We start from the raw sequence: 16,693 nt of genomic DNA, 5'->3' as shown, positions 1-16,693 counted from the left end.
GCTGCTGGTTTAGGAGGAGGTTCCCCATGTAAGAGTCAAGAAAATGACAGAGTCAGAGTGGGTCCTTAGGGGTGGCCCTAATCCCAGAGATAACAGCTACTGCGTGACTCGTGGTGGAGAAATCAGTGTCATCGAGAAGGGCCACATGTTGGCATCTGTTTCAGAATAGCCCCAAGAATATTAACTAAGATGTCATGTGGTCCTGAGGGGACTAGGGGCTATCAGAGTGAATTATGGGCTTTTCACCAGCTCTGGTTCCACATCTGGAGAACAGCTTCAAGGACTCATCAGTTCAGAAGGATGCCTCGTGTGGGAAGGTGTGTACCTGCTACAGAACTAAGCAGTATTTTTTTTCTGACTATAAAATGCACAACATGCCAGTGTAAAGAGGGTAAAGTGCACACTTCAGACGGGCCATGAGCTGCACTCAGCTGGTGAGGTCCCTGTAAGTAGCTCCTTGACACCCGCTGGGGAAGTGCATGGTTGGAGAGCATCCTTCTGCAGCGCTGTCCTCTGATGAGAACGTGCCTTATGTGGGAATGGTTGGGTGACAAACACATAGGCTGATCCTTGAAGCCACACCTCCTCCTAATACCCAGTACTCCTTGCCTAAGTGGTTATGGGATATGGTTCTGATCAGGGCCACTGACCAGCGCAGTCCCCACAGTCCCCAGGAAAGCCAGAGAAAGTCGCTTCCTTCCCACTGTCTGAGCTCATGAGTTATTTTTTTATACTAAAGCCGAACCTCTTGATTCCCTTTAGCAATCTGTGGAATAAGAGTGGACAGATTATTTTCTTTTAAGATTCCTGCTGTCCTTACAGATTGGAGAGGTCACTATCGGCAGCTGTGGGAAGAAATAGGGAGGGGAGAGGTTGGAGCAACATAACCATCTGCGTAGAGGTATTTTATTTCAGGCGCAGCTTTGAGACAAAATGCATGTTAGGAAGTGGAGGGAGTGGCTGAAATTATAGACTATTAGTGCTGGAAGGACCTTCACGGTGATGCCATCCAGTCCATTTTTAAATGAGGAAACTCGACTGGGGCAGGTCAACAGCTGGTTATGGGTTCATCCCTCAGAGCAGAGTAGAAGCAGAAAGGGGCATGTTGGAGGCATCAAGGAGAACCTTGCAAGGGAGGTAAAGAGGAAAGACTGCCCGGTGGGGCGCGGCTCAGTGGTTGAGCCTCGACCTAGGATCCAGGTGATCGTGGTTCGATTCCCGGTCAGGGCCATGCCCAGGCTGCGGGCTCGATCCCCAATGACTCTCTCATCATTGATGTTTCTGTCTGTCTCTCTCTCTTCTTTCCTCTCTCTGAAATCAATAAAGATATATTTAATAAATAAATAAAAAAAGAAGAAAGACTAATAAGGATTGGGAAATAAAATAAGCACAAGACTTACAGAGGGGAATAGCCAAGGACATGATTTGTCAGAACTCCCTTGGCCGCCGGACTGGGGACCAGGAGCCCTGACCAGAGGCAGGCTGTCCCGGTGGCTGGAGGCTCTGATTAAAGCATTTATCAGGGATTCTCATCACACCCTCTTTCTCTCCTCATTCCCCATCTTCTGCATTTGGGTAATAGATAAACTGAGGTTTCGACAGCTCGGTGGGGTGGGCTTCTCTCCGGAATGCACAGGCCAGGGAATGGACATGGTTCCCCTCTGCCGCCCGCTTGCTCGTCCGTCACCTGAGGCTTAGTGTCCTTTGAGAGCCCCATACACAAGGGGTCTCGCTCCTTCCTTTTGTAGCCTGTGAGCTAGTAAGTGACCCACCCCCTCCCTCAGCCTGTGCAGCTAGAGGAAGGAGGGGAGGAAGTGACTCACCATCCCAGCCTTGTGTGTCCCCATTGCTGACTGAGCCCTTGGAGGAGAAAAGCTTCTTCCTGGGGAGCGTGGGGTGGGGGCCCTAAGGACTCCAGGGTTCCAGCCTGCTGAGATCAGCTGCGATAGGATCTCCCTCCTCTCTGGGGCTGGCTGTTCCTTGTGTGCCCCATTCTGACTGTCGAGGGGAGAAGGTGCATGGGCGTGTGAGGTGGGCTGGTCCCCACTGTGCCGCTGCTGCTTGGTTTATAATTAACCTGCCCCCTCTTGGAAGGGACAGAGATCACTCATTCAGCCTTGCTGGCAGGGCCCCTCCTGTCATTAGCCAGCAGGGCGAGGTGGGTCGAGAAACCACTGGGAAGCAGGAGTGACAGCCTACTGACCACATGGGAGCATGCAAGGCACTGTGCTTCCTCCTGGTCCTGTGACAGATGGTGGAGTCGGGAAAGGTACTGGACCAGGAAAGGTGGTGGTGGGCGCGGGGCGTGACAGCCTTGCTCTGCCGCGTAGGGCTTCTCTTGCATGAACGGGTTGGTTCCTGGCCCCTGTGTTCAACCAGCTGTGTGCGCCTACTTGGTGAGCTTTGCACTCAGGGTTGTACTGGGCAGGAGGCCCCCTGCTGTCACACACTGCGGGTGTGTGTCTGGGTGGCAGGGAGGCTGGAGCCTGGATGTCAGCGCCCACCCTGCCCCAGGCAAGGTGGGCCCTGAGGACATCATTGACCTTGCTCCTGAGAGGGTCCCTCCTCCTTATGGACCATTGTTGGTCTGAAGGGCTTGGTGCCAGTGCTTGTCCTTAGGGGTCTATTCCGTCCCCATTTGGGTTAGAGAAAGCAGAGAGGGACTCAGTGTGGGCATAGCAGGTTATTAACTATTCAGGAGCAGCCCTAGAAGGGTCATGTGCATCTGAGTGAGGTGGCATTGAAACTGACAGGCAGTTTGCTTCCCTTCGGGCCTTCCCACATTTGCCTTGGGCCTATGTGTGTTATAGCTTCTCTCCAGCCATTCTGCTAAGGCAGGGAGTGGCACAGGCACAGTGAACTAAATGGGGGGTGCACAGCATAAGCACCTGTTCCCCTGAATCTAAGACCCATATTTCCTTCACATTTTAACCTTCAGGTTTATAGGATGCATTTTCCAATCTATGAATACAGTTAATGTTGTTGTTTTTTAATCCCCCTAAAAGCTGTTATTAAAGTAATGGCTACATCTTCCAGTCCCTTTTTAGAATAAAAGAAATGAGTATTATTTCCTTTGCCCTTTCTTGTTTCCAATGTCCATAGCTTTTTCTTACATATTTTATTACCTGAGTTCCTGTTTCACTGTAAAGCCTCCATTTTATACATTGATACAAAGAGTAAAGTACAGTCTCCGCCCTGCCTAGCTTAGCCCTTCATCTCATCACCTGGGATGTGTATGAATGTCCCCATGCTCTGTGGAAACCTGTGACCATGTGGAACCTTACCCCCACTAGAATCAGTTTCCACAGGCACCACTTGCTTTCCCTTGAGATCTGTTTGGTTTTGTGGTTTTTTTAAATAAAATCATGTTCCTGTGCCTTCTAAAATGCCTGTGGGCCAGCCCTGCCCCTGAGCCACTACAGTGCTTGTCAAAATTCATAGAACTACATGATAAAAGGGGGGAATTTTACTGTAGGTAAATTGTACCCTCTATAAACTGACTTTTAAAAAAATCCAGCCAAACCACCACACACTCAGGTTTGTGGTTGCTATTGCAGCATTGTTTGCAAAATATCAAGCAACTTCAGTGTCCATCAAGAGGGGACTGGATAAATGAATTGTGATACTTGCATATGATGATATATAATTGATAGCTGTCAAGTGGAACTAGATAGATCTGTACATCTTCTGTGAAATATCTTTAAGGTGTCACATCAAGTGAAGAAAAGCAGTATTCCAAACAGTGGGCAACTTTGCTCTGCCTCATGTAAATGTGTGCACGGTGTTGGTTAGTTGGTTGGTTGGTTTGGTGTATCTCCAGGAGGATGCAAGAGAAATTGCTATGGTGGTTTCCTCTAATGAGAGGGCCTGGGTGCTGAGGGCCAGGGTAGGAGGAAGACTTTGTTGTTACTGTACACCGTTTTTGCACTTAAATTATTTTCATTGTGCATATATTGTCACTTTAACTAAGGTAAAAATAAAATCAATTGCTTTAGGACGGATGGATAGATGATAGGTAGATAGATGATGATAGATAGATGATAGATAGATAGATAGATAGATAGATAGATAGATAGATAGATAGATAGATGATAGATAGATAGATAGATAGATAGATGATAGATGGATAGATAGATGATAGATAGATAGATAGATAGATAGATAGATAGATAGATAGATAGATAGATGATAGATAGATAGATAGATAGATAGATAGATAGATAGATAGATAGATAGATAGATATAGAGATAGAAGCCACAGGGCTCTGGAACTGAATGGCGTTGACCTCCAGCCTAATTATTTTTGTTTCTCATTTCCAGGCCCATCGTCTGAGCCAACTCACTCACCCACCAACAGTGGGAAGAAGCTCTTTGCTCCTGTTCTGTTTTCTTCGGGCTCCACTGAGAATGTGTCTCCCGGCAGCCCCCTGCAGCCCCCACCTCTCCCCCAGAAGAAGTTAGTGAGCCGGGCGGCCTCTTCGCCCGATGGCTTCTTCTGGAGCCAGGGCTCCCCCAAGCCAAGAGCGGCAAGTCCCAAGCTGAACCTCAGCCACTCAGAAATCAACGTCTGTGCGCATCAGGAGTCCCACTTCGACTTATCCTCGGGCCACGGGAACCGCCACCATCACGCCTTCTCTTCCTCTGAGCCTCTGGAGAAAACTTTCAAAGGCAATGGCCACTGGGTCCCAGCGCCAGGGCTGGCAGGCGGCAGAAGCAGCAGCGGGAGCCCCAGCCTCCAGTGCAAAGGGGTGCCCTCGGCCTCGTCCTCCCAGCTGAGCGTGGCCAGCCAGGCCTCCACCAGCAGCACCCAGCTTCAGCTCCACAGCCTCCTGAGCAGCATCAGCAGCAAGGAGGGCACCTACGCCAAGCTGGTGGGGCTCTACGCCCAGTCCCTGGTCCGCCTCGTGGCCAAGTGTGAGGACCTCTTCATGGGCGGCCAGAAGAAGGAGCTGCACTTCAATGAGAATAACTGGTCGCTCTTCAAGCTGACCTGCAACAAGCCCTGTTGTGACTCGGGGGATGCCATTTACTACTGCGCCACCTGCTCCGAGGACCCTGGCAGCACCTACGCTGTGAAAGTAGGTACCACCCCTCCTATTCTGCAGTACAGCCAGCTGGCCCTCCCACCTCTCCAGGCTTCAGGAGGAGGGTTGAGTCCTAAGGTTCCTTTTAACACTTAACGCTCAGTCATCTTACTCTCTCCCGGGCGAAGGGCATGGTGTAGTGAGATTTGAACTATAAGTAGATGATTCATTCTGTGCTTTCAGGCATGAATTTATGTGATCTAGTTGGATTAAGAAAACGGTTGCCTTTTAATGCAACCAACAGTTCATTTATTCTGTGGGTTTTTACTATATGCCAGGTATTTTGTCAAGGTCTGAGTATAGAAAGGTGGACATAAGGTTCCTATGGAGTTTATAATCTAGTGCAAATAGAGCCAGAAGAAGAGTCAGACCTAGGCATCATCTTGAATAGTAAGAGTAAGCGCATTGATTGAGCATTCACTGTACAACTAGACTCTTCTGGGTGTGTTAGCTACATGACCTTGAATCCTCACCGGGGAGGTAGGTTTTACAGATGTGGACTCTGAAGCTTAAAATGATTAAGTAATTTGCCCATAGGTAGCTGGTGGCTGGGCTGCTTTGTCGTCTCCAAAGCCTATGCTACCATCATGTCAGTTAAGAAAAATGAAGTTCAGAGAAGTGATTAGGCCAAGGTAGCACAGCTCTTTAATCTTTGCCACTGACCAGGGCTGCTGCTACCACACCCCACTACTCTCTTGGGGTACAGTTCTGAGCCAGCTGTTGAGTGTCTGCACATATCTGGCCACTTTGATCTTGGCCACTGACTCAGGTCTTTCTGTATGACTTTGTTCTTCATCTTCTTTAAGTGTCCCTTGAATATCTCCCTTGAATATCTGATGGGTCTATGGCCTTCTATAAATGTAGGCTTTTGTTGGGAATGAGGAGGGGAACCCTGAGCTCTCTTTTGCCATCACCTGTCCCAAGATATTTTATTTCCATTAGAAAAAATGTAAATAGTGAAATAGCCTTGATGGGGCAGCTTCCTACTTATGAGTGAAAATTTTTAAAAAATATTATAGTTATTAGACAAGGAATTGCAATGAATTTTACTTTGAGATTTTTCTTTTAAGAAATTGGGGCCTGACCAGGCGTGGCTCAGCAATTGAGCCTCGATCTAGGATCCAGGAGATCGTGGTTCGATTCCCAGTCAGGGCACATGCCCGGGTTGCAGGCTCAATTCCCAGTGTGTGGCATGCAGGAGGAAGCCAATCAGTGACTCTCTCATCATTGATGTTTCTATATCTCTCTCTCCCTCTCCCTTCCTGTCTCTGAAATCAGTAGATATATTTAAAAAAAAAAAAAAATTCACTTAAAAAAAAAAAAATGGTGATACTACCATAAAATATCAATTGGGAACCATTGATTTCTATGTTCAAAGAACTATATATAATTACTTGCTGCCTTCCTATGAAAAAACTAGGGAGGGGGTGGCTACTATGAGGATCCAGTTATTCCACAGAAATCAAGGCCCTCAAAAGACTAAGGGGTGTGGCCAAGACCGCAGGCACTAGATGGAAGAAAATGCAAGCGTCCAGAATGAGAGTCTGTGGATTTCCTGAACTTCATTCCCTTTCTATATCTAACCCCAGCAGCTCCTCTCTTGGTAAGGGCTCTTCCCTGTTACTCCCCCAACTACAATTAAAAAAACAATAGAAGCAATCCCTGCATTTCCCTTCCTGTTGGGATGATGCTGTATCCAGTAGAGGAAGAAGTGAGTGGATCCTCCCTGAGCTGAGCATGATTAGCCTGTTACCACCTTCAGCCCAGAGCCAGGGATCTGTATCCACCCAATGAAAGGAATATAGATGTGAGATCCCTGAAGGCCAAGGGGATGGAGGCGCCTTTGGGAAGTTCATTTTCGCTGGCCCCAGAGCACCTGAGAAAGGGAGCAGTGAGGCCTCCCTCTGCATCCACCTTTCTGGTTCAAGTGCATCAGTCATGCTCCTGGTCTCCTGGGCTGGACCTGGGCGCTCACCCAGTGTCCAGAGACAGCGGACCTCTCCATTGTGAGAGGGAAAGAGCCTGGTGGATGAGGCGTACTCCCTCTTGCCCGTGGGTTAAAGTGATGTGACCTTACTGAGAAGAACCAAGGGGCCACCTGGCCCAAGACCTGCCAGGGTTTGGCTTTTATACATGTGATTGTGATGTGCACCTTGCATTTTAGAACCTCCTGTAATAATGTAGCATCAGCTACATTCTCTGAAGAGCAATGCAGAAAATTCCGCTTTCCCGGAGGGTGTTAGAGGCAAGCGTTGCCTCTCATTTCGGTAGAAATGTGAACCATAAGGAACCAGGAAGACAGGCCAGGGTATCTGCCATCGGATTTCGCCCCACATTTGACCGCACAAGGATTTACCTCTGCACCGCTGAGAAGAAAGTTCCGGGAGAGTTTGAAGTGCTGGGAGTCTGGGGAACATTGATATCCATTTGCATGTGTCGCCAGGCCTGAAGATGGGGGGCGGGGGTGGCCCGTCCTTCCGCAGCTGTTCCGCTTCACTAGCTGCGCAGTCTAGACGGGTACGGTCGTCTGGAATCCGAGGGGGGGAGCGGGTCCCCCAGCCGAAGCCCGTCTGCTGCGGAGCTCATTCCATGTGCTCCTGGGAAGCAGGGGCCTTGGTGGGGAGTCGCGTGCACAAAGGCAGGCTCGCACCTGCTCCCCCTGATGCTGGGCCCTGGCTCTGGGGCGCAGCGCCCTGCAGCAGCGGGGAGGGAAGGCGGCTCCGTAGCCCTGCTCCACGCGTAAATGGCAGAAAAAAATCATTAGCGCCGTGTGAGGTTTCGAAGCCAGTTCATGTCTCAGTCAACTAGAACTTCAGTTGAGTAATTAGGGGCCTGTGTTGAGCCGGCTGGGCCTTTTTTTATTTAACAGACGTGACTTAGCCCAGATTCTCAACCGTGAATGAGGCCCCGGCTGCAAAGTCTAAAGTGAGACTTGGCTCAACAAAACGCTTGAAATTTGAGCTGAATCAAAGGTTTGTGTGACTGTCTTGAGTCAAAACCCAAGTGCAGACCCCTGAAAATGAAACGAGGGGGTGGGGGCAGATGGAGATGGGAAGGAAGCCTCTTGCCCCCCCCCCCCGTCCCCTGTCCCTCCACACAGCTGTCTGTGCAGCCAGAGGACCGGCTCACTGATTTTTGAACCACGTCCAGCCCAGTTGCCATTTTCTCTGCTCCTTCATTTACATCTCTGTGCATACTGTCAGCCGCTCCAGTGGGAGTGTTTGCTGGGCACAGGCCTTTGATACCCTTGAGAAAAGGGATCCTTGGAAACACGTCCCAGGCCCCGGGCAGCTGCGTCCTCGGGTTGATACAATAACCTACAGCCAGCTCTGGACTGTGCACTGAGCTTGGATGCAGCCAAAGCAATCACCATGGCAACCTTTCCCAGCGTCAGCTCACCTGGGTGAGGCGCTGTGCTGAAAGCCACGCCCGTGCTGTGTCATTTAATGCTCCCGGTGGCCCTGTGAGGAAGGAGCTGTCACTGCCCCATACACAGAGGAGAAAGCAGACTTTGAGATACATTCAATCCTCATTACTTGTAGATTCTGTGTTGTGAATTCACAGCTAAAATTTATCTGTAACCCAAATGAATACTTGTAGCATTTTTGTGGTAATTCTGGACATGCACAGAGTGGGGGCATTTGAGTCCCCCGACATGCAGAATCCCAGCTGAGGTGGCACAAGGGAGTGCTCTGCTTTGTTTCAGCTCTCACACTGTCAACAGTGTCCCTTTCATGGTCTGGTTAGTGCTTCGTTCTTCACATTTTTGTGCTTATAGGTGGTGATTTTGCTGTTTAAGTGACTGAGCTGAGCACTGAAGTCCTATCTAGTGTTCCTAAGTGCAAGAAGGCTGTGGCGTGCCTTTTGAAGGGTATTAGGTCAGCTTTGTTCAGGCATGAGCATAGCGCTGTTGGCCATGAGTTCCTCATTAATGAATCAACAATACCTATTAATAAGGCATCTTTAAACAGAAACCCACATAAAGCAAGGTTACATATTGGCCAGTTAATGAAAATGTTGTGACCCGAGGCTCCCTAGAACTTCCCATTGCATTTCCCCTGGGAGAAGTGGTTCAGTCCTCACTAATTCAGTGTTCGTGGCTGCTTAGAACAGAACTGCTGCAAGTAACCAGACTCAACTGTAACTTATCAGTATTTGCAGAGTTTATGTTTAAACCAAGGTCTTTCACACTAAGGCCCATGCTTTGACCTCTCAAATACTTCTCGGTTGTATAATCTTGAGCAAATAATTTAACCTCTTAGACCCTCAGTTTCCTCTTCTGTAGTACCATCCACCTCGTCTGGTGGTTTGAGATTTAATGAGACATTGTGTAAAGTGCTGAGTAGGCACAGGGCCTCACACTTGCAGGAGTTCAGTACGTGTCTGTGTGGTTGGTACGCCTTCACTGGAGGGGAGGGACTCCAACATCAGTACCGCGTTTCCCACATACCCATAGCAGACAGGCCTATACACAGTGGTTGGTATTTATATGCGAGGCTATTTGTGGGGACTCCCCTCTCCCAAAATTTTCTTTAGTTTAATAGTGTTCCAGAAGTCAGCCATTTAAAAGCTAAAGATAGTTGGGTGGGCTAGAATAAAAAAGAGCCTGCAACAATGCCCTTTAGGTATATATTCCAAAATTATGTTTGCTGGCGTAATCAGAACCGAAGTCTGGGATAAATGCACTTCTTTTTTATTTCTATTCCAGTTCTACTACAGAGAGATCACTAGATTAATGTACTACCTCCCCCTCCTCCCAATTACCTTGATAAAAGTTTCCCAAGAGGCTAAACTCCTTTATCCCAGGCTTCGTGCTGACAAGGTTTCTATAGCTGCAATATAAATAAGTCTCTGTGAAAAGGTACTTAGCATGGAACTTCTAAAAACAGCACCTGTGAGCATCCTGGCGTATTGTGACCACTGTAGTCACCTGAGTGCTGCAGCGCAGCAGCCCCAAGGGTTATTTTGGGATTGTTCGCAGGATGATGTTTTCTGGGTAAATGTGAGATGCCTTTCTTCTGGGGATTACAGGTTGATCCTCACCTTTCTATAGAACGTGGCTGAGGCTGCACAATAGCCTTTGAGAGAGGAGACCACAGACCATCTTCAGTCCCTTTCAGTGTAATTACAGGGAACTTGAGGCCTACGGTGTCTGGCTCAGGGCTTCCCGGTTGTGTGGCGGCCCAGTGAGGATTAGTGTGCCTAAAGGTCTTCAGGTGGCTGGCGCTGACATTAGTAGAAGATGCTGAAGAGACAGAAAGAGATGGTTATGGGGATTCCCCAGAGGAGGTTGAGATCACCTGTTTGTTCCTTCGTTCAGCTCAGAGGGTGCCTTTGGCCCTTTGGGTTCCCTGACCCTGAAGAGGTTTCTGTTTCCTTTCAGCTGCTCTGACTCACATAGCAGTTTCCACATAGCAGTTTCATTGAAATCAGCCCTGCAGGTCAAGCCAGCTAGCAGGCGTTGCCTATTTACCTGGGTCTAGAAACTAGGGCAGCCTCAGAGAATGTGGCCAAGGCCCAGAGGCTTAGGGCCTGCATCTGCCCCTGAGATTCCCCAAGAGGGTACACCCCCACAGTCAAGCACAGCCCCTGTCAGGTAGCTGTTGATTGAGGTTCGAGGGGTGGACAGCAAGGTTGACTGCCTGTGTTAGCTCTGATTTAGCTTCCTGAGAATTTGTCCAGCCCACACCGTGGGCAGAGGGGGGTCTTCCTACCAATACCAGGAGGCCACCCTGCATGTTGTTGCTCAGGGACCCCACTCTTGCTGGGTTGTATGACAATTTTATGTTTAACTTTTTAAGAAATTGCCAAGCTATGCTCCAAAATGACTGTACCATTTTACAAACCACCAGCAATACATGAGTGTTCCCATTTCTTCACATCCTCATAGACACTTGTTATTGTCTGTCATTTTTCTTACAACCATTCTAGTGGGCGTCAGCTACTATCTCATTGTGGGCTTGATTTGCATTTCCCTAATGACTCATGATGTTGAACATCTTTTCATATGCCTACAGTCATTTACATATTTCTTTGGTGAAATGCCTATTAGTATCTTTGCCCCACGTTTTGATTGGGAAGTTTATCTTATTACTGAGTGATAAGAGTTTTTTGTAAATTCTGGATACACATCATTTATCAGATACGAGTCTTGCACATATTTTCTCCCAGTCTATTACTCGCCTTTCTGTTTTCTTACACATATTTTGAAGCACAAAAGTTTTGAATTTTTATAAAAATGTATATCTTTATGGATTTCAGAGAGAGGAAAGGAGGGAGGGGGAGAGAGACAGAGAGGAACATCAGTGATGAGTCATTGATCGGCTGCCTCCTGCATGCCCCCTACTGGGGATTGAACCTGCAACCCAGGCACGTGCCCTGATGGAGAATTGAACCTCAGTCTCCTGGATCCTGGGTCGATGCTCAGCCACTGAGCCATACCAGTCGAGCACAAAAGTTTTGAATTTTGATGGAGTCAAGTTTATCGATTCTTTTATGTTCCATGCCTTTGGTGTGGAATCAGAAACCTTTGCTCAACCCAAGGTCTAAAAGCTTCTCTTCTGTGTTTTCTTCTAAAATGTGTGTTTGGGCTTTTACACCTAAGTCTGTGTGACATTTCTGAGTTCGTTCATGTGTGTGGTGTGAAGGAAGCGTTTCGGTTCACTTTTCACGTGGGGGTTTCCTCCTGTCCCCGTACGACCTGTTGAACAGATGGCGGGTCCCGCGCTTGACCTCACTCCTCCTTGTCCCCACAGATCTGCAAAACCCCTGAGCCCAAAATGGCCTCGTACTGCAGCCCGTCGGTGCCCGTGCACTTCAACATCCAGCAGGACTGCGGCCACTTCGTGGCCTCCGTGCCCTCCAGCATGCTTGCCTCTCCTGACGTGCCCAAGGACCCTGCGCCGGCCCTGCCCCCTCACCCCCCCGCCCAGGAGCAGGACTGCGTGGTGGTCATCACCCGGGAGGTGCCCCACCAGACCGCCTCTGACTTCGTGCGGGACTCAGCCAGCAGCCACCAGTCTGAGCCCGAGGCCTACGAGCGACGCGTGTGCTTCCTGCTGCTGCAGCTGTGCAATGGGCTGGAGCACCTGAAGGAGCACCGGGTCATCCACCGAGACCTGTGCCTGGAGAACCTGCTGCTGGTGCACTGCACCCCCCAGGCCGCCCCCGGCCCCTCCCCTGCCGCCTCCAGCGCCCCTCCCTCCACCCCACGCGCGGCCCCTGCTGCTACGCCCTCGGCTTGCCCCTCTACCGCCCTGCCCGCCAGTGTCACCCCCAGCCCTCCACCTGCCCCCGCCTGTCAGAGGGTGCCCAGCGAGAAGCACCTGCCCCGGCTCATTATCAGCAACTTCCTGAAGGCCAAGCAGAAGCCAGGAGGCACCGCCAACCTGCAGCAGAAGAAGAGCCAGGCCCGGCTGGCCCCTGAGATCGTGTCTGCCTCGCAGTACAGCAAGTTCGATGAGTTCCAAACGGGCATCCTCATCTACGAGCTGCTCCACCAGCCCAACCCGTTCGAGGTGCGGGCGCAGCTGTGGGAGCAGGACTACCGGCAGGAAGACCTGCCGCCGCTGCCCACCCTGTCCCTCTACTCGCGGGGCCTGCAGCAGCTCGCGCACCTGCTGCTGGAGGCCGACCCGGGCAAGCGCATCCGCATCGGCGAGGCCAAGCGCGTGCTGCAGTGCCTGCTGTGGGGGCCGCGGCGGGAGCTGGTGGAGCAGCGGGGCACCTCGGAGGAGGCGCTGTGCGGCACCCTGCACAACTGGATCGACATGAAGCGCGCCCTCATGATGATGAAGTTCGCCGAGAAGGCCGTGGACCGCAGGCGCGGGGTGGAGCTGGAGGACTGGCTCTGCTGCCAGTACCTGGCGGCCGCAGAGCCCAGCGCGCTCCTACAGTCCCTCAGGCTCCTGCAGCTTCTGTGAGCACGGCCCCAGCCCTGCACTTTAGCTGCCCCCCCCGATCCCGTCTCCTGTCCTGACCCCCGTGCCCTGCCTGCCTCAGAAACATTCGTGTCTCCCTTGGAAATGGTACAAATGACTGTCATCCTTGGATGTAATATATATAAAACATAAATATAAAAGGCCGAGGGTGTCATTGCCCTCTCAGGCCCCCTCTGCTCCGGTTCCTCTGTTTTCTCCGCAGTGACGCACACTTCTAGCTCAGTCAAGGTCCTGAGGACAGTGTTGCCAACAGAATGAAGCCTGGACTCTGGCCGCACTGCCCCACTGTGGGATCTCTTCTCCTTCCTGTCAAACGGTTATTTAAAAAAAAAAAAAAGTCATTAAAAGTTTTTTTGATTGAGTCATGAGCAAAGCTCTTTTATCCCCAAATGCCCAAGTACATTAGATTCTTTGTGGGTAGAGCTGAATTGAAGACTCTGAAGCAGTAGCTGGGCCCTTGAAGTGTCCTGGTCGTACTCTCATGAGACAGAGCAGCAGGCCCCTTGGCCTGGGCCTGCTGGTGCCAGCCTTCCCTGCTTCGCTCTCCCCCGGCAGTCTCAGAAAGAACCAGACATGGTGGGTGTGATCCCACAGGTTGGGAATTCAGCACCACTGCTCCAAACCATTTCCAGTTTGCTGACGCTGGTTACTATTTGTATCTGTCAGAGGCCTGGCTGAACATAGAATCCACTCCAGATGGTTCAGATGTAAAAACCTTAACAGGGGACCACGCAGAAAGCTGTGGGCAGGATTAAGAGAAGAAATAAGGAGACCAAAGCAAGGGCTGGCATGGTACTCTGTTTTTCACCTGTCATCTCCAGGCCAAGACCAGTGGGACACCAGAAGCCAGGGGGCTTGGGTGATGCACTGGGCAGGATCAGCCTCCCTGAGCAGGGAAAGGGGGTGAATGGATGGGGTGGCAGTGGGCCCACAGCTCACTGTTCCTACTGTACTAGCAGAAATACCCATTCCCAGACCAGCACCCTGCTGTTCTAAGCTCCTTCAGTTTTCTTGTTTTAAAAACTCATACATTTAACACACTATTGGCATCTACTATCTACTATAGTTTGTTACCCTGCCTTTAAAATGCACAGGCACACTTAGGAAGCACCAGACCTTTCCCCTTCAAAACAACACACACAAAAAGTCAACAATTACTCATTTGCAGGAAAACAGCCCAAAAGCCCATGTATTCTTATCTAAAGAATAACCTTCCAATTTGTGAAATATCTAAACCTACTTAATAATTATGGACAATCTGAGACAAATGCAAAGATTTTAATGGATGTCCTAAAAACCTGGGACTTTGGCTAGCAATCAGGGTAGGGAAATCTCCCAGGTCCCCTTCTGCATGTTGTTTGCAAGCCCTGCCTTCTTGCCTGGGACTGGAGGCAAACATCCGTATTTCCATGCGCCTGGTGAAGACAACACCTGTGGGCACATTTCTTATTTCAATTGTTACTTGAGCATTGAGGAAAGAACTGGCTAAAACCAGCTCCAACTATGTTTCTGTATAAGAGAGTCTTTGAACATTGAAACCATAGTTCTCCGTAGGACCTATCTTAGTTCCAGAGGGTATTATTTTGTTAGTTGTTTGTTCCTGGGAATTTTCCAGGCAAACCCTCCACCTTGGATTTGCTGTTCTGCTTTCTTGTCCTTCCTCACTTCGGGTAAATAAACAATGGAGACAGAGGAAACAAGTACTCTGCCAGGGGAATGCAGTGCCATTTGGAAACACATGTCTCAAGAGGCACATTTTAAATCTCTGAATTAATGGCACCTTTTTTATATGCCACCCACTCCAAGAAAAAAAAAAAAAATGAGGTTGTAGAAAGTATTTAAGAACCAAAATGAACCAAAAAGTGCGGGGGGGGGGGGGGAACAACTATTGCAATAAATTCTGATTGAGAAGAATGACAGCAATCAAACATAAAATGTACTTCTGAGCTTTCCACTAACCTAGAAAAAGTAAAAGGATTCCCACATTTAAAGGCATTTTTCCTAAATAGGGCAATTTCTTATATCCATCACTGGTGAAATCCAGTTGGGTAGCATTCAAGCCAGTTCCATCAAGGAGGCTCTATAGGGTAATTGCCACCCATTCATCTCCATGGGTTGGCTTTTTCCGTAAATGGTAAGTCATGTGGGCCATGAGTCTACAAATACTAAGTTTGGCAAACAGCTTTGGTCACACTAACTTCAGGGGCTCACTGTAACTTTTTGTAACCTCAAAATACACCTGGGATGCATGGCTTCATCTCACAGAAAGCTCAGCACTAAGTAGATTAAGTCCAGAAACAACAGCTTATTCCACAGGACTGAGGTTCAGAAAAAAGAGTATTAAATAACCAGATGTTATGATGACAGTCTCATAACATCTAGTTATTTAATACTCTTAGTATCTGTGAGTTCATCTTTTTTTCTTGGCTTTAGACCCAACTACTGGTATTGAAATCTCCAGGCTTTTTTTTTTCCCCTCCTGCTCTGAGTCAAGCCGCCCCCATATCCTCTCCATATTTGTAATTTCTGTTGTTAGCGTGCCTTTCCCTTTTTCATGCCAAGATGTGGATTCTTTTTTTCTTCTCCTGAATTCTTTCCTGTAGGAGTTATGAAGCTGTACATCTGAATTGTTATATCCTTGCCAGAAGCAAGATAAGCACTTCAGAGATTATTTATTTATCATAACACATGGCTCAGATCTGAAAGGACAGGGCTCTGGGGAACTGGAGTTCTGTGTAACACTTCCTGGTTTTCAAGAACTTAGGGCTGGAGAAAGCTCTTTTGTGATGTCCACATGTACACCAAGCAATTTGGAGGGTTTTGAAGAGGGAAGACACATGTTACTTGAATGACTTCTCCAAAATTTGTTCTTTAAATATATAGCCAAAAAATGAGGCAGCCCTTTCTCACTCTATTGAATATCTATAAATCCTTGAAGATCTAAGGATAAGCTTATTAAATAAATTTCATCAAAAAAGTAGCTTTGTAATGTAAAATCTGTTCGGCATATTTAATAAAAGGTGATGTGAATGGAATTGATTCATTAGAAACCCAAATTTAACCCAACTGATGTCATTGCTAAAAATAGACAAGAATAAAATGTTTGGGGGAAGTTGCATGGGATGAATGTCTTGACTAATTCTTTCTTTCTCTTTTCCGATGCTAATTAATGAGGGTAAAGGATAACAAGGACAACTATTCCTGACAGGAGATGTCCTAGGAGGATTCCTGACCCGGGAAAGAGGTTATGAAGTCGCCTGATGGGTCCAAAAAAAGGAGTCCAGACTAACCTAAACATGACATCACTGATTTAGGGGGAACTGGGCTTGGTCCAGAACTTCCATGATCACTTTGGATCCTTACTGGATCCTGGCTGCTCAGTCTTCTCTGACCTGCATCTTTTCTCCTAGGACCTGACTACATTTATTCCAGTTTCTGGAGTGGAGGAAGCAAAGTGAAGTTTACTCAGGATTCTTCTGCATGCCAGCAAGCCAACTTGGTATTGGACTATCTCAATGGGGACTTGAACATAGACATTTATCACATATTCTGAATTCTAAATTCAAATCTTTCTGGATCCTTTACCAGATGCGATTACAGCTATCTCCTACAAAAACACTGTACCCAACACTGGGTGTTATGGTATTGGGATTATTCTACAGACTCCTG

The 16,693-nt window shown here is 48.6% G+C and overlaps 1 protein-coding gene across 2 annotated transcripts in view; it reads left to right on the top strand.

The window, feature by feature from the left end:
• The window catches only part of PRAG1 (PEAK1 related, kinase-activating pseudokinase 1), a 49,485-nt gene extending 34,664 nt beyond the window's left edge, over window positions 1-14,821 (top strand). For both annotated transcript variants that reach the window (XM_081127692.1, XM_081127693.1), the window contains 2 exons: window positions 4,321-5,078; window positions 11,840-14,821. In XM_081127692.1, the coding sequence (XP_080983818.1) occupies window positions 4,321-5,078; window positions 11,840-13,006 (1,925 nt within the window). In that variant the 3' untranslated portion in view covers window positions 13,007-14,821. The remainder of the gene's footprint in view (window positions 1-4,320; window positions 5,079-11,839) is intronic.
• Window positions 14,822-16,693: the final 1,872 nt, after the last annotated feature.

The sequence above is a fragment of the Miniopterus schreibersii genome (genome assembly GCF_964146895.1).
Source record: "Miniopterus schreibersii genome assembly, chromosome: 2".
NCBI lineage: Eukaryota > Metazoa > Chordata > Mammalia > Chiroptera > Miniopteridae > Miniopterus > Miniopterus schreibersii.
This window is presented reverse-complemented; position numbering and strand designations above follow the sequence as displayed.